This window comes from Salvelinus sp. IW2-2015, linkage group LG36 (genome assembly GCF_002910315.2).
Source record: "Salvelinus sp. IW2-2015 linkage group LG36, ASM291031v2, whole genome shotgun sequence".
Classification (NCBI taxonomy): domain Eukaryota; kingdom Metazoa; phylum Chordata; class Actinopteri; order Salmoniformes; family Salmonidae; genus Salvelinus; species Salvelinus sp. IW2-2015.
This window is the reverse complement of record NC_036875.1, coordinates 22,674,608-22,701,356: the sequence shown is the minus strand read 5'-3', so window position 1 is coordinate 22,701,356 and position 26,749 is coordinate 22,674,608. Positions and strand designations below refer to the sequence as shown.

Genomic DNA, 26,749 nt, shown 5'->3' with positions numbered 1-26,749 from the left:
CATGACTTGAATGGGATTTGTGCCACAAATGCTAAAATGTTAGCATGTGGAAACAGTGCCAGGGGAACTAAACCAAAGCATGAATTGCTGTCAAACCTTGACCCTCAACCTGGACTCAGGGGTAGACGTAACATAGTAGGGATAAATCCGGAACACTCATTTGTCTGATATGTTATGTTTCGTATGGTATGTATTAATTTGTGGATGTCCATCATCCATTTCATATGATATGTTACGAATTACAATTTGTATGGTATGTTACGAATTGCAATATGTACAATATGGTATGATTTGCAATTCGTACAATATGTTACGAATTTGCAAAACCTCTATGTAACGAATTCCAATTTGTTGTGGCTAATGTTAGCTAGGTGGCTAACATTAGCTAGGCTAGGGTTAAGGTGAGGAGTTAAGTTAAAGTTTTTGGGATAGCTATCCTGCAAAGCAGTGCACAGTAGCTAAAATGTAGTAAGTATTTGCTTATGCTAAAGTTGTCTGTGATGAGATGTTTGAGCTACACAACCAATCTCCCTACCTTTTTTCCCCCTTAAGTAACCTTCTGTCTTCTGTAACCATACCAAATGTAGCATGTCATACTAATTTGAGTGTCCTGGATTTACATTTAGTAAGTTATGTCTAGTCTGACTATGAGACCAGACTGTGTCCATAGACTGCTTACATGGTAAGGAAATCAACGGGTGGGTTTGAGCAGTAAGCCTAACGAAGCCTACTGTAGACAAAAGTTGACGAGTAAAGTTGGGTGAGGTGCATCTGCGACAGCTGAAAGTCAGACACTAGTGGTTTTCCAACAGCAAGGCTCAGATCAACATGTCAGTATCAACAGAGCTGATATTGTTGATTTAAAAGTTTTTCTGGATAAATGTCAAAATAAACTTTTTATTTAACTAGGCAAGTCAGTTAAGAACCAGTTCTTATTTAAAATGACGGCCTAGGAACAGTGGGTTATATGCCTTGTTCAGGGGAAGAACGACAGATTTTTACCTCGATGTAGCAACCATTCGGTTACTGTCCCAACGCTCTAACCACTAGGCTACCTGCCGCCCCTACAGTATAACACAATGAAAACATAAGGTGTGTAATGAATTGATGAGAGAGATGTCTCAAATATTACTTTCATTTGTAACCCCTGTTGCTTTAGAATAAAAGAAAAGTTGGTTCCTGATTCAGTCACGTCTTTAGCCACGTTTGTGTAGGTCAAACAAAAACACCCTCATGTGTGGTTGACCAATAGTGCCACCCACAATGCAGGTGATGGCTGCATGGTGCAGTTGGCGACTTAATCAAAAACTGCATGACCTTTGATCACATAATTTTTGTCAAGTTCATGCAGTCAATATTTAGTTGCAAGTCTGATAATTTTTATAACCTTAATACAACACACTTTGAAAGCCTTGACCAACGATGGTCACCGACTTGATGTAATTTGGGTGAACTATCCCTTTAAACTTAATAAACCATTCAAGCAGAGATCTCTATATAATTATGAAATGCTCATGTCTCCGCTCTAGCAATGGGAGTTGTTGTCCCAACCTAAACCCATAGAAACAAATTGGCCTTATTTTGGACAGATTTTAGTGAGAGTGAAACATCTCGCCTGGCCTCTTCCTCTCTGTCCAAACGCATTTTGGTACGTCACGTTATTGCGACGGAATGGACTTTTCCCTCTTATTCTGATGACGTAGACCTCAGTTCAGCAAGTTCACAGGTCAACAACGCGTTTCCACAATGCAAATAATAACAAAATAACCACGTTGTTACGTGTTAGTTGACATTTGTATTGTGGTCAGACATGACCTGAATGTAGAACCTTTGAACTGGAAGTATTCTATAGATTTTAGGCCGTGGTTTCCTGATCAAAATGTTGTTTCTTATGGATTCAGTGATCATGTTCACCTCACAGGTAAGAACTAACGTTTGATATTGAACATAAATTCACCCCATTCCGTACAAATGTGCGCAACCGCAACATTCAAACGAGGCTACAAAGAAAACTAATGGGACTGTGGCGACTGTGTTGACTTCAAAATCGGGGGTGTGAATTAGGTTTCTATTCAAGCGTTGATCGACATAGTAATGGCTCTATAGTATTGGAGAAAAGTTGAAAAAACGGACCCTCCGTTACATCGTGACGTGTCATGTCGTAACGTACAGCACGCATAAAGCAACTATTTCTGTCTTACAATCTCTCTCCACCAGGTGTAGCACTTCTCTCATCGTTTAAAAACAAGAAATGGACAGTGACGGGGGTAAGGGGGGGATACCTAGTAATTTTTTGCGTCATCATTCTCAAAGCCGCTGTTTACTTCTAAGATCACTTTAGCACCGCCCTAAAAACCCGATTCAAATTCGACACAAACCTTCAAATAGGTATGTAATGACACATTATATAAACTCTTTATAGTGTTTTATTTACATTTTAGAGGCGATAAGGTGATAAGTTGCACAGATCGAGTGAAAAAAAGCTATTTTCCCACACAACATCTCTCCTTCTCACTATCACGCATTAGTTTCGCTTCCCCACCCGACATTTTTAAGCTCGGGGCTCATTGCCTGCTTGAATTATACAGAAACGGGCAGCGTTTAGGTCATGCAATTGATAATGTTGGAAAGGGGAGAAATTGTGCTTTACAATGGTATTGACATTACAGTTGATCTGGAAGTATTACGTTTTTGGGTCGCTAAAATAAGGGCAATTATACGGATCAAGGCGATGTACGAGTTTACGTGAGTTTACGTTAGCTAGATAACGCATCACACCATTTTGGGATCTTGTTGCTTAGCCAGCTAACGTTAGGATGTTTGCACATACACTCACTGTCTGGTGCAAGTTAACTAACGTGGAAATCATCCAACTCTCTTCCCAGGTGCTGTTCTTTGGCTTTGGGTGGCTGTTCTTCATGCGGCAGCTGTTCAAAGACTATGAGGTATGTTATATTAGTTACTAGCTACACAAGTAACGTTATTGCTACAGTGCCTTCAGAAAGTATTCATACCCCTTGACTTATTCCCCATTTTTTTGCATTACAGCCTGAATTTAAAATGTATTAAATATATATTTTTATCACCCTTCTACACACAATACCCCATAATGACAAAGTTGTGAAAATATGTTTTTAGACATTTTTGCAAATGTATCGAAAATTTAATTATACAAATTTACATAAGTATTCACACCCCTGAGTCAATACTTTGTAGAAGCACCTTTGGCAGCGATTACAGCTGTGACTCTCTGTGTAAGTCTCTAAGAGCTTTCCACACCTGGATTGTGCAACATTTTTCCATTATTCGTTTCAAAATTCTACAAGCTCTGACAAATTGGTTGTTGATCATTGCTAGACAACCATTTTCAAGTCTTTCCATAGATTTTCAAGTAGATTTAAGTCAAAACTGTAACTTGGCCACTCAGGAACATTCACTGTCTTCAGGGTAAGTAACTCCAGTGTAGATGTGGCCTTGTGTTTTTGGTTACTGTCCTGCTGAAAGTTGAATTCATCTCCCAGTGTCTGGTGGAAAGCAGACAGAGACTAGTTTTCGTCTAGGGGTATGCCTGTGCTTAGCTGTTTCTTTTTTGTCCTGAAAAACTCCCCAGTCCTTAACTATTACAAGCATACCCATATCATGACGCAGCCACCACTATGCTTGAAAATATGGGGGGTGCTACTCAGTATTTGCCCCAAACATAACACTTTGTTTTCAGGACAAAAGGGATATTCAATGTCTGCTTTTTTAAATGTTTACCCCTCTACCAATAGGTGCCCTTTGTGAGGCATTGGAAAACCTCCCTGTCTTTATGTTTTTGAAATTCGCTGCTCGAATGAGGGACCTTACGGATAATTGTATGTGTGGGGTATAGAGATGAGGTAGTCAATCAAAAATCATGTTAAATAATTTTATTAGTGAGTCCATGCAACGTCTGTGACTTGTTAAGCTACATTTTACTCCTGAACGTATTTAGGCTTGCACTAAAAAAAAGGTTGAATGCTTATTGATTCAAGACATTTCAGCTTTTCATTTTTTACTAATTTGTGAACATTTCAATAAACAGAATTCCACTTTGACATTATGGGGTGTGTAGGCCAGTGACACATTTTTTTGGGGAAAAGGATATTTAGCTAGTCTACTGGCCGTGCCTTTATTTCTGTAGCTAGATGGCTTGCTGTCATTCTGTTCCTGGAACTGCCTATAAGACCAGTTGTGAGAACCACCATGAAACAGAAAGTGACTGATACATCAGCATGGGTGCTTAGACAGTAGTGATATTTTGTGACCGCACCTACAGCCTAATCTAACCCTGTGGTCATGTTCTGGTCAACAGGTATGACAGTATGTGGTCCAGGTGGTGTTCTCCATCACCGTTGCCTTCTCCTGCACCATGTTTGAGCTTATCATCTTTGAGATACTGGGTGCCTTAGAAACTAAGTTAGTACAATAGTTTAATCCATTCTTTACGTTACCACGTTTATTCAGTATTATACTTTGCTCTCATCAACGAGCTAACATAGGCTAGCTGATGTGTCATATATGTCCTTGTATCTGTGTCCCTCAGTTCCAGGTATTTCCACTGGAAGTTCAACCTGTATGTGATTCTACTGGTTCTAATCTTCGTAGTGCCTTTTTATATTGGCTACTTTGTCGTCAGCAACATCCGCCTGTGTGAGTGACATTTTGTCCATATTAGTCCAGCTGTAGCATAAATGAATTGATCCTTCCATGTTTGATGCTACAGTGCATGATGGGTGCTCTCTTGCTGGGGATTCTTACACGCAGTCTCTGAAGTGTATATTGTGTGTTTGTGTCTAGTGCAGAGACAGAAGCTGCTCTTTGCCTGTGTCATCTGGTTTACCTTCATGTATTTCTTCTGGAAGTTGGGGGACCCTTTCCCCATCCTTAGTCCCAAACACGGTGAGTGCCTACCCTTCCCCCTCTCCCTATTCTCACTCTCCCACTGCTGTGCAGGGCTCGACATTAACACTTGCCCGGGACAAGTACAAAAAATAGTCGGTCAAGAAGAATATAGATTTAAATTGTCAGAAGGACAAGTAAAAAAATTATGCTAAAATCTAAATATCAAACAATTAGGCTACTCTGATCTGAATTGAATCAGTGTCCTCCGGATGCAATGTGTTGCACACTGCCCTCCTAATCTCTACAGAGCTCATCGTAGTATAATTATTGTAGGCCTGCATTGACAGCCAAGAGTGCTCTTTCAATCATGCAGTTGCGAGATGCGTTTTTGAGCTCAAAGCAAGCCTAGCCATGTGTGCACATTTTGTGGATATTCATTGCTAGTTAGTGAGTTATTTGCCCAGTTATAGCTCATTTATGGTCAGCAATGAAAATCCTGGAAAGGTAATTGTGTGTGCATCACCTGCGTGTGCCAGAGAGAGACAGACATTTGAGCAGCAGGTAAAATAATGATATACAACTGACTAACTAGTAGGGCTGGGCAATATAACATAATTTACGATATACCAGTATTGATGCACGGACCGGTTTGGGTTTTTACTTTACCTTCTATAAGGGAATTTGAATGTTTGGTTTGTTAAATGTGATACACCGTGTGTAACGTCCAATTCTATAGTTTACTCCGCTACTTGAGTCATCTCTTCGCTCTCTCTCTCTCTCTCTCTCCATGCTGCTTTCCACACAGTTCTAGCCCCGCCCCCTGTCACTTCTAGAGCGTGTTTGTTGTTCCTCGACCATGAGACATTTGGGTTCAGTCTGCATGGTCAATGCAGCACATGCAACAATGTTGATGATGTCACAAGCCGGCTCATAGCCTGTGACAAAAATGAGGGGACACGAACAACAGGTATAGGCCAATTTAAAAAGGTTCTTTATTCTACAACAAACTATTAACTTAAACTAAGAAAAAGGAATGAGGTGTGGAAGTATCATAATGTAAGGTGTATGTAAAGTGCATGGATGCGTGAATATGTGTGTGTGAACATGACTGAGTGAAAACTATGCAAAACTACAAAGGAACAAACAAATCATGAGCATACCTGGAGGAGCAGAGAGAGCGAGAGAGAGATTAGTGAATCAGTTTTATACCCTGAGCCCAGGTGGCTCCAGTCACTAACGACCCTCCTCTGCCTGCAGGAGGAACCGCCCCCTGCACTGCAGAGGAGGAGCCGTGACAATGACGACAATGCTGTTTTCACTTTGCTTCTTAATATAAATCCATTTGCGTTCTATAAGCACACTATTAGTTTGTGTTTCTTACATCTGCAAACTGCTAGTTTGTTTTAGCAAGTTGGGTCTAAATCGTGTTAGCCGCTAATGCTAGCAGCTAAATGTACTGAGTCAGAGCAAACGTAACTAGCTATACAGCAGGGATCATCAACAAGATTCTTGACTGGATGGTCGGGGGGCCAGAACATAATACAAATTTAAAAAACATGTAGCCTGTAAATTGACCACTGGAAGCCTTAACAGATATATAATATTTGAATAAAATATAATAATTTCACTGTCCTGCGTACCGGGCGCAGTGCATGCTGACATGGTCGCCAGGTATACAGTGTTTCCTCCGACACATTGGTGCGGCTGGCTTCCAGGTTAAATGGGCATTGTGTCAAGAAGCAGTGCGGCTTGGTTGGGTTGTGTTTGAGGACGCACGGCTCTCGACCTTCACCTCTTCCGAGTCCGTACGGGAGTTGCAGCGATGAGACAAGACTGTAACTACCAATTGGATACCACAAAATTAAGGAGAAAAAGGGGGAAACAAAAAAATAGATCACCATGGTGCTGATTCCCTGGTGTTGTTTACGATCTTTTATGTCCTACAATGAAACATTTTTTTTTTTTTTGCTGAGAACTTGGGGGGACAAATTCGGCCCTTGGGCCTCCAGTTGGGGAACCCTGTAATACAGCCTGATAATACCAGTGATGGTGTAGGCCTAAATCAGTGTTATTTGTGAAACAGTATCTTCTAAATCAAAGAGGAATGTACAAAGCATGAATCTGTTAGCTACATGAAGTAGCTAAGACAAAACATTCAATGTAGCCAAAGATTATAGGGTCCCCTAGGAAACACTTAACACTGTGTTCCTACCCTGTCACAATAACTCCTGGCATTTTCATTCGTGGTCATGTCAAACAACACTGTGTTCAAATTGCACATTATTATATTCTAACTATAGAATTAGAATAACCATTCAATTTCCATTATTCCAACAGTTCACCCAAGTGTTTTGCTCCAAATCGCTAGTCAAATCGCAATTGCAACATTTGGTTAAAAATAAAGCCTAGATTGTTTGCCCATATAGTGCAGCCCTACATTGCAGTGTGAAAATGACCTCAAATGAGTACAGGAAATGCAGAAATGAAACATTTTCTATTGGAGAAATGGAGAAAGGCCCATTGAAATCACTTAGAATATATGTGTTGCCACCCTAGGGTCACACACCACTCATAAAGCAAATGTATAACCTGTATTATTAAAAAACATTACAAAATAAAATGTAATACTGTGATATTATATTTTGGCCATATCGCCCAGTCCAACTAACTAGATAACCAGACAAACTACAAACTATGTTTTGAATTGGCTATCTCGCTAGTTAATTATTTAGCTGTTAGCATGTATTAATGTCTAGCTATTAGCATGCATTGTCATGTCCGATGTCCTAAAATAACTTTATTTTTTTTATTTTTACAGTTGTTAATAAACTATCTCTCAAGCGCTCATTATTGACTAGGATTCTCTTCTATTCAATACTGGCCATGTAATTCTGACAAAGTTACAAAAATATCCCTAGAATAGCCTGATTGACAAGTAACTCCTATGCTGTCAGGATCTCCCCTGAACACTGACTATTTTAACCTACGTCTTACCTCGCCCACCTCAGTCTTTTGATCCCCGGTTCATTGAATGAGGGAATTATTTTATGTTGCAGGGTGGCCAACCGTCCTCCAGGAGATTCCAGGAAAGCTACTGGGTATGCAGGCTTTTGTTCCAGCCCTGTTCGAACACACCGCAATGTAAAATATCAGCTGCTCAACAGGACCTTGATAAGCTGACTGGTGTGTTTGAGCAGGGTTGGATCAAAAGCCTGCACACCTAGTAGCTATCCAGATGGAAGGTTGATGGACCACATGTGTTTTATACAGTAAACTATCAGTGCCGTATTTTACATTGTGGGGGGTTAAGTGCCTTGCCCAAGGCCACAATGGCAGAAGACATTTTATAATAGATGGGATCAGAGACCAGCAGCCTTCCATTGTCAGTACCAGGGATAATAATGAATGTTATTTTGTGAAGTGGTTCCTTGCGTCATGCAACACCTTTTTGGCACTTGGTGTTACAGTCCTTTTTTGGGGAGTACAAGTGACTTGAACTTTCGTGGCTAAAAAAGTTAATGTCAAGCCCTGCTGTGTGTAAGGCCCTATTCCAAATCAACGCGTAGCCCCTACTCATGCACACCTCTAGTAGATCTGAAGGTACTGGATTGTAACAGTGATAGGCATAGAATTTAACCTGTTGAGGACAGAGGGCGCTGTTTTCACTTTGGGGGAAAATCGTGCCCAATTTAAACGGCCTCGTACTCAATTCTTGCTCGTACAATATGCATATTGAATTATATCTGTGAGTAAAACAGAACTCGTTTGGCAGCAAACTTCCTGACCAGGAAGTGGAAAGTCTGAAAACGATGCTCTGTTCTAGGGCATGCCTATAAATGGGCATGATACGTATTAGTATACATGCACGTCATACACCTTCCACTAGATGTCAAGAGGCAGTGAGAGAAGAAATGGGGTGTTTTTCTTTGGTGTGAGTGTGAATGATCTCTTGGAATGACGTGATATAACTTTCCTGTTTTCTGAAAGCGCGGGATGGACCTGGAATTGCCTTCTGGAAGCTGTCGTTATAGGCGACTACTATCTCCGGCTTTGATTTTATTGATAATGTCACAATATCATCGTAAAGTATGTTTTTTCAATATAGTTTTATTAGATTATTGAATTTTTTTGGGACGTTAGGCGTGTTGCGTTGTCTGTGTTTGTTGACGATGGAGAGCTTCGCGCCACTTGGCTAGTGTGCTTGCTAATTCAGAGGGACAAGGACGTTCTAACCAAACAACGATTTTCTTCTGACAAAGGACCTCTTGTACAACATTCTGATGGAAGCTCATCAAAAGTAGGACCCATTTTATATGCTATTTCATTATCTGTGGAACTGTGTACTATTAGTTTTTTGCCCAGGTTTTGAGCACTATCTCGCATAACGTAAGCCTATGTTCGTAATGAAGTTATTTTAGAATTCTAACACTGCGATTGCATTAAGAATAGTGTATCTATCATTTCCTATACACATGTATTTTTTTGTAATGTTTGAATATAGTTATTTGGTCAGAATAGGTGAGAGTCTAATAGAAATATCCGCACATTCTGGGAAAAAGATGCTACGTTAGGCAAAATGTATAACATGATTTCAGCTCTAATATGCACATTGTCGACAAAACATAAGTGTATAACCTGATGTTATAGGACTGTCATTCTGATGAAGGTTTATGAAGGTTAGTGAAAATTAATATCTTTTTGCTGGTTTATTCGCTAACGCTAACGTGCCTATTGCTATCGCTAACGTGCCTTGATGAATGATGCGGTTGTGTGGTAGACTATTGTAGTAAGCTAATATAATGCTATATTGTGTTTTCGCTGTAAAACTTAAAAAATCGGAATATTGGCTGGATTCATAAGATGTTTGTCTTTATTTGCTGTACACATGTATTTTTCAGAAATGTTTTTATGATGAGTATTTAGGTATTTCACGTTGGTCTTATAATTACTCTGGCTGCTTCAGTGCTATTTTTGATGGTAGCTGTGATTGTAGCTGCAATGTAAAACTGATTTATACCTCAAATATGCACATTTTTCGAAAAAACATAGATTTATTGTGTAACATGTTATAGGATGTTCATCTGATGAAGTTGTTTTTGTTAGTTTGGTTGGTTCTTGTTAGTTTGGTTGGTTTCGTGCATGCTATGTGCTGTGAAAAATGTCTGTCCTTTTTTGTATTTGGTGGTGAGCTACATATAAATATGATGTGGTGTTCGCTGTAAAACATTTTAAAAATTGGACATGTTGATGGATCATCACAAGATGTGTATCTCTTCATTTGCGTATTGGACTTGTTATGTGTGTGAAAGTTAAATATTTACAAATATTTTTTGAATTTCGCGCTCTGCCTTTTCAGTGGAATGTGGGAGGAGTTCGCTAGCGGAACGCTGGGCCAGACAGGTTTAACATTATGTTAAATCTCTGTACCTCAGGTATCCTGTCCTTGAGCAGCTGATCAGTCGTGTTGTGTCATGGGGTCACTCTGATGGCTCTCCTGTCCGGTTTGGTGCCGTCAACTGCCCTTACACCTACATGTCCTACTTTCTACGGTTAGTGTACTAAGTCTGTATAGTCAAAAACAGCATTAAACAACTACATTACCTACAATTCCATTCTCTAACTCCACATAGACACCTACTACTTACACTCACATACTGTACTCGTCACTCCTAAATGACCTTACTTTTTATTCCACCATTAAACATAGTACCTTAACTTATGTTATGATTATTTGTGTGATCATTATCTTTATCTACAGGAATGTGACAGAGTGATATTCTTGCCTTGGAGAGGAGACTTCTTCAGACCATGGACATGGTCATCAGCAAGAAGACGGTGAGCGTGAGAGAGAATCACGTGCTGTTGTCTTGTGCCGTGTTTGATGTCATATGTTTGTGTTTGTCCGTGCAGCATTGCCATGACGCGGAGGCAGATGTACCAGCGAGGGGAGGACCAGAACAAAGAGACAGGATTCTGGGGATGATCAAAAGTGTCAAACCTCACACGCACAGCAGAGATATCTTTCACATCGTGTGTGTGTGTGTGTGTGTGTGTGTGTGTGTGTGTGTGTGTGTGTGTGTGTGTGTGTGTGTGTGTGTGTGTGTGTGTGTGGTGTGTGTTGGTGTGTGTGTGTGTGTGTGTGTGTGAGAGACGTTTCCTTGACCCCCCCCTCTTCTGATTTGTTTCTGATTCAGCAGGAAGTGGATGCTCTGGAGTCGCCAGCTCTTCCTGGAGACAGTGGACCTGCAGGCCACCAAGGTAACACACACACACACGTAACAGGGGCTTGACCATCGGTCCAGTAGAACCCTGATAAAAGCCCTAACTACTGTTGAGGAGCAGTCTGTATAGTCTACTGTGTAGACCATTCAAACAAACACCAGGCAGAAGGGCATTCCACACAATAAAAGTCCAAAAAGATGAAAACGGTGAAAGTTCTGTTTAAAAGTCCTTTTGGAATGTTCCGTGGTCCCCCCCCCCACACACACACACATCAGGCACGCTCTTATTTGAGCTGCAGCAGGCTTCCTGGGTGGTGTACTGAGTGAAATACAAAGATTCTGTCAGCAAATGGTGATGTTGCACTATGGTGCCATAGGTCAAATACACAACACATCTCCAAATATGATTCAACAAATTCACAATAAACCAAAATAGTAATACCAAAGCAAAAACAAACAATAATGGATAATACATTCACACAACTCAATGTTAAAATCAACAAAGTTTGATAAGGTGATGTAAGAGTAATGTTATTGGGGATTTTTTAGAGGACAATGCCTCTTCACGATAGTGAAGGTATTCAAAGTATTTGGAGCAAAAGCCAGTGGGGGAGACACTGGGAGTGTTCAGCCAGAAAAATAGCTGTAATTCACAATGACTTGTCTTTCAATCCAATGGCTAAATGGAATTTGAGGATTGTCAATGGCTGCGGATGAAATGAAAGAGGTGCAGGCTACTTAACTTGGGGAAGGGTGAACACGTTTCACCCTGCCAGTGCCCCAAAAGGCCTCCTCTCTGCTTCGATCCGGTTCACACTAGTTTGTTGCGTTGAGGTCTGTGTAGTGTGCGGGGCTCATTGTCCTCCGGTCAGGTCCACGCAGCTAGAATTTCAATCCACAGGTGTGCAGTACAATATTTCTTACCATTGTTGATGGAATCTGATGGTCTTGCAGGAAGATACTGATGTCCCTGTGCCATCTGTGCTACGGATTGGATCGTCTTGGAAAAGCAGAAACCAGTTGCACATCTAGTCTTGGGGTTGTTGCCACCAAAACTGAGTCCCAAATCATTGAGTTCCAAATCAAAACATTGGTGCTTAACAACCAAACATTCTACTTAAGTAAACAGTATTTATGTTCAAAGCATACTCTGTTTTCTGTGTTACCATATTCTAAAAAGAATTGAGTGCCCCAAAAATGTGTGTAAATATTATTCATTCAGAGGAGATATCAAGATGCAGTACCTGAATAATTTCCCCCCCATATTATGTTCTTTGTCACACATAAAGACATGCAGGCTTTACACACACACACACACACACACAACACACACAACAACACACACACCACACACACACACAACACACACCACACACACACAACACACACACACACACACACACACACACACACACACACACACACACACACACACACACAACCTGGAATATATATATACATTTTCCAGGTGACTACCTCATGAAGCTGGTTGAGAGAATGCCAAGTGTGTGCAAAGCTGTCATCAAGGCAAAGGATGGCTATTTTGAAGAATCTAAWWMWTAMWRTGATTTGTCTAACACTTTTTTTGATTTCATAGTTTTGATGTCTTCACTATTATTCTACAATATAGAAAATAGTAACTATGAAATAACAGATATGGAATCATGTATTAACCCAAAAGGTGTTCATGATGTAGTCACCTGGAATGCATTTCAATTAACAGGTGTGCTTTGTTAATTTGTGTAATTTCTTTCCTTAAATGCATTTCAACTAATCAGTTGTGTTGTGACAAGGGGTGGCATACAAAAGATAGCCCCATTTGGTAAAAGACCAAGTCCATATTATGGCAAGAACAGCTCAAATAAGAAAAGAGAAACGACAGTCCATCATTACTTTAAGACATGAAGGTCAGTCAATCCGGAGAATTTCAAGAACTTTTAAAGTTTCTTGAAGTGCAGTCGCAAAAACCATCAAAGCGCTATGATGAAACTGGCTCTCATGAGGACCGCCGCAGGAAAGGAAGACCCAGAGTTACCTCTGCTGCAGAGGATATGTTCATTAAAGTTACCAGCCTCAGAAATTGCAGCCCAAATAAATCCTTCACTGAGTTCAAGTAACAGACACAGCTCAACATCAACGGTTCAGAGGAGACTGTGTGAATCAGGCCTTCATGGTCGAATTGCTGCAAAGAAACCACTACTAAAGGAGACCAATAAGAGACTTGCTTGGGCCAAGAAACACAGGCAATGGACATAAGACCAGTGGAAGTCTGTCCTTTGGTCTGAGTCTAAATTTGAGATTTTTGGTTCCAACCACTTGTCTTTGTGAGATGCAGAGTGGTGAACGGATGATCTCCACAAGTGTGGTTCCCACCGTGAAGCARGGAGGAGGTGTGATGGTGTCGGGGTGATTTGCTGGTGAAACTTTTATTTAGAATTCAAGGCACACTTAACCAGGATGACAACTACAGCATTCTGCAGAGATACGCCTTCCCATCTGGTTTGGGCTTAGTGGGACTATCATAGGTTTTTCAAAAGGACAATGACCCAAAACATCTCCAGGCTGTCGAAGGGCTATTTGACCAAGAAGGAGAGTGAAGGAGTGCTGCATCACATGACCTGGCCTCCACAATCACCCAACCCAATTTAGATGGTTTGGGATGAGTTGGACTGCAGAGTGAAGGAAAAACAGCCAAGAAGTGCTCAGCATATGTGGGGACTCCTTCAAAACTTTTGGAAAAGCATTCCAGGTGAAGCTGGTTGAGAGAATGTCAAGAGTATGCAAAGCTATCATCAAGGAAAAGGGTGGCTACTTTCAAGAACCTAAAATATAGATTATATTTTGATTTGTTTAATCAAATCAAGTTTATTTTATATAGCCCTTCGTACATCAGCTAATATCTCGAAGTGCTGTACAGAAACCCAGCCTAAAACCCCAAACAGCAAGCAATGCAGGTGTAGAAGCACGGCGGCTAGGAAAAACTCCCTAGAAAGGCCAAAACCTAGGAAGAAACCTAGAGAGGAACCAGGCTATGAGGGGTGGCCAGTCCTCTTCTGGCTGTGCCGGGTGGATATTGTAACAGAACATGGCCAAGATGTTCAAATGTTCATAAATGACCAGCATGGTCAAATAATAATAATCACAGTAGTTATCGAGGGTGCAGCAAGTCAGCATCTCAGGAAAACAGCAGGTCTGGGACAGGTAGCACGTCCGGTGGACAGGTCAGGATTCCATAGCCGCAGGCAGAACAGTTGAAACTGGAACAGCAGCAAGGCCAGGTGGACTGGGGACAGCAAGGAGTCATCATGCCCTGTAGTCCTGACGCATGGTCCTAGGGCTCAGGTCCTCTGAGAGAGAGAAAGAAAGAGAGAAGGAGAGAATTAGAGAGAGCATACTTAAATTCACACAGGACACCGGATAAGACAGGAGAAGTATTCCAGATATAACCAACTGACCCTGGCCCCCCGACACATAAACTACTGCAGCATAAATACTGGAGGCTGAGACAGGAGGGGTCAGGAGACACTGTGGCCCCATCCGATGATACCCCCGGACAGGGCCAAACAGGAAGGATATAACCCCACCCACTTTGCTAAAGCACAGCCCCCACACCACTAGAGGGATATCTTCAACCACCAACTTACTTGGTTCTAGTCAGGATTCTAGCAGCCGTATTTAGCACTAACTGAAGTTTATTTAGTGCTTTATCCGGGTAGCCGGAAAGTAGAGCATTGCAGTAGTCTAACCTAGAAGTAACAAAAGCATGGATTAATTTTTCTGCATCATTTTTGGACAGAAAATTTCTGATTTTCGCAATGTTACGTAGATGGAAAAAAGCTGTCTTTGAAACAGTCTTGATATGTTTGTCAAAAGAGAGATCAGGGTCCAGAGTAACGCCGAGGTCCTTCACAGTTTTATTTGAGACGACTTTACAACCATCAAGATTAATTGTCAGATTTAACAGAATATCTCTTTGTTTCTTGGGACCTAGAACAAGCATCTCTGTTTTGTCCGAGTTTAAAAGTAGAACGTTTTCAGCCATCCACTTCCTTATGTCTGAAACACAGGCTTCTAGCGAGGGCAATTTTGGGGCTTCACCATGTTTCATTGAAATGTACAGCTGTGTGTCATTAACACTTTTTTTGGTTACTACATGATTCCATTTATGCTATTTCATAGTTTTGATGTCTTCACTATTATTCTATAATGTAGAACATCGTAAAAATAAAGAAAAACCCTTGAATGAGTAGGTGTCCAAACTTTTGACTGGTAGTGTGTGTGTAGTGTTGTGTTTTGTGCTAAGCCTATTGTTATGTACGTTTGGTTGATTGTAATAATGTGTCTTTGTCCCTCTCTTCACTCTTTCCTGGACTGTAGGAGCGGATTGAATACTCCAAGACATTCCAGGGGAAATACTTCAACTTCCTGGGTTATTTCTTCTCCATCTACTGTGTGTGGAAAATCTTTATGGTAAGAGTTACAGACATAGTCTGACTGAGACCTAGATTCATCTTGGCCCGACTAGCACTGGTTAGCTTGCTTGACAGCCTTAGAAACAGAGGAATCTGAGAAAATCAAGTTTGAGTTTGGTATCTGTCAGTTTAGAGAATATTCATTGTCTTTTGATCTCTATTTAGTAACATGTATTGTGTCTGTAAGTTAAAACATTTGTTCTTCTACCCATATTGTTTTTGCTTTCAAATAGAATGACCTTATACTTCACATACAGTCAGTTTATCATATCCACATCAGGCCCCAAAACTATATCTGTAGTTACTCTGTTTTTTTTGTCCCTCTAAGGCCACCATTAACATTGTGTTTGACCGTGTTGGGAAGACTGATCCAGTGACTAGAAGGATTGAGATCACTGTTAACTACCTAGGCATTCAGTTTGATGTGAGTTTTGCTACTCATGCACACACACACCTCAAGTAATGTTAATGGTTGTCATTTTATGAAAATGTCCTTCTGTACTCAATATTCACCTTTATGGGATAATTCCAAATGGAAATAGTAAGTTGTATTGGTGTGTTCTATTGTTGCTCTAGTTTTCCTTACATATCCTCTCCTCGGCAGGTAAACTTCTGGTCTCAGCACATCTCCTTCATCCTGGTGGGCATCATCATCGTCACCTCTATTAGAGGCCTTCTCATCACACTCATCAAGGTAAGCCAACTACAGACAGGAAGTAGTCAGTCTACCGAGGCATGTTACGATGTATCCTAACACTGATCTTGACTCTCTGTTTCTCTCTAGTTCTTCTATGCCATCTCCAGCAGCAAGTCCTCCAATGTTATAGTGCTGGTCCTAGCTCAAATCATGGTCAGTATGTGTTTTGTTATATGCAAGATTTGTGACAAAGAGCAGAGTGCATATATTTCAGTGCAAATGCTTTTTTTGTGATCAGTTGTCTATTCAATCTTTAGATAAGTTAGTGCAAAGACAACTGACATCCTGCGTGTCTCTCTCTTGTTTCTCTCAGGGGATGTACTTTGTCTCGTCCGTTCTCTTCATGAGGATGAGCATGCCTCTAGAGTATCGCTCTATGGTGACCGAGGTGCTGGGCGAGCTGCAGTACAACTTCTACCACCGATGGTTCGACGTTATCTTCCTCGTCAGTGCCCTCTCCAGCATCCTTTTCCTCTACCTCGCCCACAAACAGGCGCCCGAGAAGCACATGACCCCCTGACCCCACTTTGAACTTGACCCTTTACCTGGAAGCTCAGCTGGCGTCCAGAACTGAACTTTGAGTCTGTGGGATTTAGATGTTCTCTTTTTTAAATCTCTGGTCCGTCTGTGTGGTGGCGAGAAGAAGAGGTTTAGCCTGTGTTTCCTGAATCAGGAAGGGCCGACGCGTGGCCATCTGGACCATTGGTGTGGGGGGGAATCAATGGAGGGGAATTGGTGCCATGGAAAGCTGGACTAATGTTGGGGTGAACGTGGGGGGGAATGACTAAAACAATGTAGCTAACGATGAGGATGTGTCATCGTGCTGTTGGCCCGTTGGACACAGGTTTTTTTCTAGCCTTAAATGAATCTGACCACAGGAGAACTGCATAGTATACAGCACAGACCAGCTTCACTGCAACACTAGCTTTGTTGTATGAATGGGTTGTAAAGACCATCACTACCTGAAGTTTACACTCTATTTTTGACAAACAGAATACTCAAAATTATAGAAGAAATGTATCCCCATTGTCCATGATGCTATTGGCTAGCATCTTTCATGGTGTCCAGTCTGTACATGTCATGTACCTGGGGTTGTTTGTTGGTGAATGTGTGCGAATATCTACTGTACTCTACTGTGCTTTCACACAGGTGGGAAAGCTACAGAATAAACACATTTATGTGGTTATTAGTTACTTCGTTCCCTTTATTTTAAGTACTGCAATGCCACTATAAATATACCAGTTAAGCAGGGGGCGTATTGGAAAAACTGGAAAATATGTGCCAATTTTCAAACGGCCTCTTAATCAATTTTTGCTCTTACAATATGCATATTAATATTAATATTGGATAGAAAACAATCTCTAGTTTCTAAAACCGTTCTAATTTTTTCTCTGAGTGGTACAGAAGTCATTTGGCAGCACTTTCCCTGACCAAGAAGTAGAATGTCAGAAATCTATGCTCGCTTCAACGTTATGCCTATACATGGTCATTATACGTAAGACCCTACGTACACTCCGTACGCCTTGCTCTGGGTGTCAAGAGGGTATGAGAGAAGAAATTTAGTGAATATCTTGTTCAGAGGTTGAATAAGAGCTATTTCTTTGACGTGACCGACCACTTCCGGAAGTCTGAAGCGCGCGTCTTGGGAGTGATATTGTGTTCTGTTTTGCTGCTGTTTTGGACGGGAACAATCTCCGGCTGGGTTTTTATTTGATAAATGAGACCATATCATCGTAATGTATGTTTTTTCAATATAGTTTAATCAGATTATTTGAATTTTTTTCGGGAGTTTTGCGTGTTCCGTTCTCTGACTTTTTTAACGTTGGACAAATCCGTGCCAGTCGACCAGTGCCAATGCTAAGTGAGAAGGGAAAGTTGCCATCCTGACTCAAAACAACGACTCATCTGGACAAAGGACACCCTGATCAACATTCTGATGAAAGATCAGCCAAAGTAAGACCCAATTTATAATGTTATTTCATATATCTGTCGTGCATGTCAACTGGTCGTGCGCGCCCAAGTGTGTCTGGCTATTGTGGCTATGCTAACATAGCGCTACATTTTGTTTTCGCTGTAAAACATTTAATAAATCGGAAATATTGTCTGGAATCACAAGAATCCTGTCTTTCAATTGCTGCACAGTATGTATTTCTCAGATATGTTTTATGATGAGTAATTAGTTATTTGACGTTGGTGTCTGTAAATGTTATGGCTGCTTTCGGTGCAATTTCTGATTGTAGCTGAAATGTAATTTATGATTTATACCATAAATATGCACATTTTTCAAAAAAAACAGACTGTCATCTTATGAAGTTGTTTCTTGGTTAGTGGCTATATATATCTTTATTTGGTCGAATTAGTGATAGCTAGTGARGGAGTAAAAAACTGATGGAGTTAGAAAAGTGCTCTCTTTTGCTGACGTGGTTAGCTAATAGATTTACATATTTTGTCTTCCCTGTAAAACATTTTAAAAATCGGACATGTTGGCTTGATTCACAAGATGTCTACCTTTCATATGCTGTATTGGACTTGTTAATGTGTGAAAGTTAAATATTTTAACAAACTAGATTTTGAATTTTGCATGGTACAAAGGTTGACAGGAGACAGTAAAGGTCAGGAAGTTGTTTCTCATTGGTGACTTCTCAGAGTCTCTCATCAACACTCGAGCAAGATGATGCTGCTGAAGACACAGATGGAGTCTAAGGGAGAGAAAGAGTCAAATAATTGTCTGCAATCGAATTGTGGGCAAATACAATTGATACTAACTTGCTTCTGAATACTTTGGTTTTAGTCTATAAATTCAGAGTCATTTGAATCTAGTTCAGAAGGTACCAAGGCACTCGAGCACATTTCTGTAATGTCACTCACTCTCTCTCGTGTCTGGGGCAGTGGGATGTATGGCTTAGCTTCCTCCTCCTCCTCCTCCTCCTCTCGGACTTCCTCCAGAGTGGCTGGCGTGTCTATCTGTGCTGGTGTAAGTCTTTGGCCTGGGGAGGGGGGTGGGGATGGGGACCTGGCTGTGGGCACGGGGGTGAGGAGCTGGGGTGTGATGGCCACCCCTTTGACTTTGAAGTGGTCGTAGGCCTGCTTCCCAGCCACTAGGAGCACCAGTGAGCTGCCGCTGTTACGGATCAACCCCACCACTTGCTCGTGACTGCTTTGCTCCACGTTTACACCGTCCACCTCCAATACAATGTCGTCGTCCTCCATACCCACCCTGTCCGCAGCTCCACCCTTCACCACCTGAGAGAGAGAGAATTAGTGGAATTGGCTATTTCAGCCACACCCTTTGCTGACAAGTGTATAAAATCGAGCACACAGCCATGCAATCTTTATAGACAAACATTGACAGTAGAATGGCCTTACTGAAGAGCTCAGTGACTTTCAACGTGGCACCGTCACACGATGCCAACTTTCCAACAAGTCCGTTTGTCAAATTTCTGTAAGTGCTGTTATTGTGAAGTGGAACGTCTAGGAGCAACAACGGCTTAGCCGTCAAGTGGTAGGCCACATAAGCTCACAAAACGGGAGCAACGTCAGCACAAGAACTGTTCGTCGAGAGCTTCATGAAATGGGTTTCCATGGCCTAGCAGCCGCACACAAGTCTAAGATCACCATATGCAATGCCAAGCGTCGGCTGTAGTGGTGTAAAGCTCACCGCCATTGGACTCTGGAGCAGTGGAAACGCGTTCTCTGGAGTGATGTCTCATGATTCACAATCTGGCAGTCCGACGGACCAATCTGAGTGTGGCGGATGCCAGGAGAACGCTACCTGTCCGAATGCATAGTGCCAACTGTAAAGTTTGGTAGAGGAGGAATAATGGGCCTGTTTTTCGTGGTTCAGGCTAGGTCCCTTAGTTACACTGAAGGGAAACTTTAACACCACAGCATACAATGACATTCTGGACAATTCTGTGCTTCCAACTTTGTGGCAACAGTGTGGGGAAGGCCCTTTCCTGTTTCAGCATGACAATTTGTCTGGAATTGTTTTGCTTTGTGCACGGGAGGTCCATACAGAAATAGTTTGTCGACATCGGTGTAGAAGAACTTGACTGGCTTGCACAGTGCCCTGACCTCAACCCCATCGAACATCTTCAGGATGAATTGGAACGCAGACTGTGAGCCAGGACTATTCACCCAACATCAGTGCCCGACCTCACTAATGCTCTTGTGGCTGAATGGAAGCAAGTCCCCGCAGCAACATTCCAACATCTAGTGMATAGCCTTCCTAGAAGAGTGGAGGCTGTTATAGCAGCAAAGGGGGGACCAACTCAATATTAATGCCCATGATTTTGTAATGAGATGTTCGACGAGCAGGTGTGCACATACTTTTGGTCATGTTGTGTATGAAATTGAGGTTATTATGTGCTTTGTTCCCTTGATATTTCCCATATCTGATTAACAGTCTTGTTAAGTTCATGTATTTGGGATGCAGGATCTTATCCGTTTGGCTACCCATTGAGTATAGTAGGTGCTTTACATTGTACTTACCTCATTGATGTACAGGCCACAGACCCCCTGGATACTGTTGAGGTGGAAGCCGTACCCAGCGGAGGTCTTCTCCATCTTACACAGCTTGAGGAGCGCTGTGGTGGCTGGGGCAAGGACTGGGATGCACTCTGGGTAGCTGGGTGGAGGGCTCGCTGGAAGAAGGAATCCCATCTCTTCCAAGTAGAAAAGAGGAGACACGCCTCCCTGTGGAATATCACAATTAATCTCAGACCTACATCTCAATCCCCACTGTAGTCTTCTTTACTGCCCTGTCTCTCTGGCCACTTCCCGAGCCTGTAATATATGCAATGATAGTTACCAGGAAATGACTGCCCCTCAGCCTTTAATTTTTTTAAACTTCTGTAGGCTTTTTGAATGGTCTTCAAAGGGCAAAAATGTAGCACAATGGACTTAAGTGCAAACTCTTTATAAAAGGCATCTGGCAGAAGTAAATCGAATAACACATACTTTTACATATATATATAAAATTATATAATTATGAATCCCGATCGAAATAGCTTTTTGAGTGAAAATGAAAAGCACTCAACAAATGTAATGTAATTTAATGTTATCATTAATATTAAAGATTAGGTGACATGATCTGGAAGTAAAGTGGAAAAGGAGGTTACTTTCACTGAGTATTCAAAAAGTTTCTGATTGCTCATCAGGATCAGCTTCCCCCCTTTCATTTAATATAATCCAAAAGGAAAAACTGATCCTAGATCAGCACTCCTACTCTGAGACACTTAAACTGACCCAGATTTGTAGGCCTATGTGCTTTAGCCAACTCCTTTGACTGTCGTTTCATTCATTTATTTCCTAAATCCAACAGGAAAGATTTCTCCCTGACTACTCACCATCTTGTAGAGCGTGTCCGTGTCTTCATCGACCACCAGGAGGCAGCACTTGTTGCCACATTGCCTGATCCTGTCCACCACCTGCTCATGGCTGCAACTGTCCACTTCCTCTCCCTCCACGGCAACCAGCCTGTCCATCTCCTTTAGTCCCGCCCTATCAGCTGGGCTGCCCCTGTCAATGTCCTTGATGAAATGGCCTGCAGGTGGGACGATATTTACAGTGCATGTCCTTATTGTTTAAAATGATGCAGACTGATGACTGCTGTTGGTTAATAGTCTAATATTAATAATCCTATGTGGCTATTAGTAGATGTGTTGTTATAAGGGATTCATACATTCTGAAAAGTCATTATAACCGCATCTTAATGCATTGTACTGGTTGGCTTTAAGTAAAGTGTAACCAAGTTTTCAAAATTCACACACCACACAAGCACACACACCTGTCTTGTTAGGCTCAGCTTTTAGGATGTATCCATAGCCGTCTGATCCTTTGAACAAGTCTACAATGCGTGGCTTCAGTGGGAGGAACTTCACTGTGGCTAGCCCCGCACCTAGCCTGATGCGTTTGTTCTTGTAGAACTTGTCGGTGTCCTCATCGACCAATAGAAACATGATTCTGCTGCCTGATGCCTTGACCTGACAGAGAGGCCACAACAGGGGCTCTTTAAGTATGGTGTAATGTTAAAGAATTTTCAGATAGAAATGAATTGTGAAGAATAGACATGTAGAATAAAGACTTGTTATGACATATCTTTCCTTAACTTGACCAATCACATTTGTTTCTGCTCTCAAGGCAAAGCTGCCCTTAGAACAAAGATGGAATCAGGAAAACTGATTTGCCAAATTATCATTGTCCCAACTCTTGCATTCTGAGTGAGTCCACATCACTAAGGTATTGCCATGGTCCACACACACCAACACAGTCATGAAGAGGGCATGACAATGCCTCTTCCCTGTCAGGAGGCTGAAAAGATTTGGTATGGGCCCTCAGATCCTCAAATGGTTCTACAGCTAAACCATTGAGAGCATCTTGACTGGCTGCATCACTTCTTGGTAAGGCAACTGCTTGGCATTCGACCGCAAGGCGCTACGGATGGTAGTGCGTATGGCATAGTATATCACTGTGGCCGAGCTCCCTGCCATCCAGGACCTCTATACCAGGCAGTGTCAGAAGGCCCTAAAAAGACTCCAGCCACACAAGTCAGACTGTTCTCTCTGCTACCGCACGGCAAGCGGTACCTATACACCAAGTCTGGAACCAACAGGACCCTGAACAGCTTCTATCCCCAAGCCATAGAGCTGCTAAATAGTTAGTCCAGGTAGCTATTGCTTTACTATTTAACTATCTGCATTGACCCTTTTTGCACTAGCTCTTTTGACTCATCACATACACTGCTGTTACTGCTTATTATCTATCCTGTTGCCTAGTCACTTTATCCCTACCTGTATGTACATATCTACCTCAATTACCTCGTACCCCTGCACATCGACTCGGTCCTTGTACCCCATGTATATAGCCACGTTGATGTTACTCATTGTGTATATATTCCTTGTGTTATTATTTTTCTATTTCTCTTTTTTTTCTGTGTATTGGGAAGGGCCCATAAGAATTTAACTGTTAATCTACACCTGTTGTTTACAAAGCATGTGACAAATAACATTTGATTTGAACATCGTGTTGACAGGCTGTAGAATAACATGACAGATATTGAACTTAAAGTTCACCACAGAGTAGTGTAAATATGGGGTGAATCCTAACCTTCTCTACTATCTTGTCATGAGTGGCGTTCTCCATGTTCTCCCCGTTGACCTCTATCAGACGGTCGTTGGCCTTGACCCCTGCCCTCTCGGCCGCACCCCCTGGGTTCACCTCTGCCATGAACATGCCCACCTCACCTGGGTCAGGAAATGGAGGAAAGAAAATGGAGTTTAAAATAGAACCATAAAATCATTATCATTGGATATGCAAAAGACGTACAGTATAACACCCCTACTCTTACGATAAGTGCCATGGGATTTTTAGTGACAAAGGAGAGTCAGGACACTGATCCGAAAGATGGCACCCTACACAGGGCAATGTCCCCAATCCCTGCTCTGGGGAATTTATTTTTTAGACCAGAGGAAATAGTACCTCCTACTGGCCCTCCAAAACAACTTCCAGCAGCATCTGGTCTCTCATCCAGGGACTGACCAGGACCAACCCTGCTTAGTTTCATAAGGAAGCTAGCAGTGGGATGGAGAGTGGTATGCTGCTGCCTATGCGAGACAATGATAATGTGTTTATTTCTTGATCAACAAGCAAAAAAACAGAGATGACAATAATTGCTATGTGTCCTATCAGCTGTAAAACACACAATCAAAAAAATAACCAAAGAGATTTCATCTGTGTGTGTGTGTGTGTGTGTGTGTGTGTGTGTGTGTGTGTGTGTGTGTGTGTGTGTGTGTGCCCCACCCCCTCCACCTTTAACAGGAGCGCAAGAAAGCCGCCGTAACCCCCGCTGGACTTGGCCAGGTAGCAGAGTTTGGGTTTGGGTGCCTCTCCTGCCACTCCGTTCATGGTGGGCTGGGTGGGTTTGGGGTGCGGGTCAGAAAGGTCCACCCCCTCAGTCTTGGCCTGCTTGTAGGACGCCACATCCAGAACATGGAAGGTGACGGATGCACCACTCTCCTTCACCAGGTCCACCACCTAACCCAGGGCACACAGCACAAAGAGATGGGACAAAGCATGGTATGTTGTTACAGCAGTACCTATGGCTCTAGAGGTATCTAGTAATTCCACATTTACCAAACCCAAACTGGTACCTACTCAAGGCACTTTACATGATTTGATAGGTGTGAACAATACCAGAGGATAAGGTTATTACCATACTATTATCTTACTYTTACCATGTTGCTTACACCTGTATAATTTCAATACAATAACAGTGGGAGAAGCTAGGGGTTAATGTGCAATTGGACAACTGCTAGCCCTGTCAGCTCCACTCCCCTCCTCACCCGTGAGTGGTCCATTTCATCCACGTAGGTTCCGTTGACCCGGAGAATGCGGTCTCCATCCTTCAAACCCGCCAGCTCGGCCGGCCCACCCATCTCAAGGTTCCTGATCAGGTGACCATCCTCGCCTTTCTCCACCCTCAGGAAGAAGCCAAAGCTATGACCTGGCTTCTTACTCAGAACTATCACCCTGGGCTTGTACTCAGCCATGTCCTACAACAGACACCACAGGGTAAGAACACAACACGCCACACTAAACCACACCACATACTGGTGCGCACAGTCACCCTCTATTATTACCCAGCCATAACATGCAATGCAGACAGTGTGAGAATGCTAACACACACAAACTTCCCTTCTACTCCCTACAAAAATGTTTTTTCACCCTCAGATCCTCCCCTGTGTGTAGCAGTGGTAAACCCGATTTTATCTAATCTCAATGTCCTAAACTCCCCCATTGTCAGACTTGCCAAATTACCCCAATAACGCAATGTGCTGTAAAACGTAGCTATTCTGTAGCAGCTCACAGGTACATACTGTACGGTAACTACACCCTCAGATAAATGGAAGTCAATTGGGTGTGGAGTGGAACAATTGCACAACATAAATCTGATTGGTCATATAGAAACAGAGATATAAACAGAGAGACAAAAAATACTAGATTTTCCACAGAGATGTACAGTGTGGGGTTCTGCTGAAGACCGTGGTCATTGATTACACAGATTGAAACTTTACTGACAGATCTCTGGAGTTTATTCTGACAATCATTACGGGCGAGTCCCTAACTCACGTGCACACACACCAAGATCTACACTCTTGAAGACCTTTGTTTGAATAGTTAGGCCAACTGCTGACATCTCCAGAAGAAGGTTAACCTGCTATGCCAACTTTCCCGTGGCCGTGAGCAGGGTGTTAATGGTTAACGGCAGCCAGGGCCAGCTGAAGGTGCGAAGGGCTCTTTTAACTAGAATGTGTGAACTTTGACCCCCAAATAAAGAATTTCAACGTAGGAATACTTATAATGTATAATACTCTGTTATCACAGGGAGAAAGAAAGATGTGACGGACGTGTGTGTGTTCAGGTGTAAGTGTAGTGTAAGTCTGGGTGTGGTTCTGGCTGATATTTATCTGTCCTACAGTTTGCTCATCTATTTCCAACTGTTAGATTATGATGAACACTGTAATAGGTCAAATTGTATCATTTATTCCATTACATAGTCCCTGTAGATTGCTGTGTCTGCTGGAATAAGATGGAGTCCTCAACTCCTATAAGCTAGCACAAGATGACAATTGCAAGGAAACTCCATCTACATTTGGGAAGAAACCTTGAGTGGAACCATGATGCTATTTAGAGGGATGATATCCCATGAGTTTGAATCCTCACTAAAGTGTGGGGGTACATGTCACATATTAACCCTAAAGTCTCACCCCTAGAGCGTTATATGGAACCCCTCTATCCACTGCTCCTATATCTCTGATCTTTCTCTGTGTCAATTACACTCTTACAGAAAACACCTGCCAACACCCGCCAAAAAATAAGATAACCAGGACATGCAATATCAAAAATAATGAGCAAATCGTAGAATTGACCATGTTAATAAATATAGCATTAATTAGAGAAACAGTAGAACATTCACTCACCTCCTCCTGTCTCTACTCCCAGTCCCAGTCCGAAGGAGGAGCTCTCCTAATGCTCAGGTGTTATCTCTATCTGTGTCTTCTCTCTCTCTCTCCCTCTTTCCCCATCTCTCTCTCTCTGAAGGACTTTGACAGTCCAAAGGTTGACCTAAATGCTGAGTTATTTAACAGTGTCTCATGGCAGGAGCGTCTTGGGAGATGCATGTCTGACAAGGTAAAAATCTGTCGATCTGCACCTGAACAAGGCAGTTAACCCACTGTTCCTAGGCCGTCATTGAAAATAAGAATTTGTTCTTAACTGGCTTGCCTAGTTAAATAAAGGTAAAACAAATGAAATGTCTGAACAGCCCAGTCCAGGTAACCCTTTAAAACCACTGTCCCAAACACAACCCAGTTATCTGTGCAGATGGTCAAAGGTGACAGAAAATGGTGGAGAAAGCTACTTTCAATGTCAAGGATCAAGGCTTGGCAACATAATGCAGGGTTAATGGGAGCAAAGACTGGCTGACTGTGGGC

General features: G+C 42.1%; 1 protein-coding gene and 1 pseudogene across 1 annotated transcript; one reads left to right on the top strand and one right to left on the bottom strand.

The window, feature by feature from the left end:
- Positions 1-1,842: 1,842 nt before the first annotated feature.
- Positions 1,843-16,776, top strand: LOC111959790 (Golgi pH regulator-like; annotated as a pseudogene).
- Positions 14,979-26,343, bottom strand: LOC111959953 (Na(+)/H(+) exchange regulatory cofactor NHE-RF3-like). Its single transcript, XM_070437593.1, has 10 exons — positions 26,237-26,343; positions 24,599-24,808; positions 24,073-24,290; positions 23,593-23,597; positions 23,364-23,500; positions 22,045-22,240; positions 21,605-21,801; positions 20,748-20,951; positions 19,125-19,499; positions 14,979-18,955 (listed from the first exon to the last, which is right to left on the bottom strand). The coding sequence occupies exons 2-10, from the start codon at positions 24,803-24,805 to the stop codon at positions 18,899-18,901; spliced, it is 1,596 nt and encodes a 531-aa protein (XP_070293694.1). The 5' UTR covers positions 24,806-24,808; positions 26,237-26,343; the 3' UTR covers positions 14,979-18,898.
- Between the last annotated feature and the right edge of the window lie 406 nt (positions 26,344-26,749).

What these genes read in the sequence shown, in the direction of transcription:
- LOC111959953 (XM_070437593.1), bottom strand. Translation starts at nt 24,805, where the DNA reads ATGGCTGAGTACAAGCCCAGGGTGATAGTTCTGAGTAAGAAGCCAGGT. An exon ending in ATGACAAGATAGTAGAGAAG is followed by an intron (nt 22,241 to 23,363) that starts GTTAGGATTCAC and finishes CCTCTCTGTCAG; the next exon opens with GTCAAGGCATCAGGCAGCAG. An exon ending in AGCTGAGCCTAACAAGACAG is followed by an intron (nt 21,802 to 22,044) that starts GTGTGTGTGCTT and finishes TCCCACCTGCAG; the next exon opens with GCCATTTCATCAAGGACATT.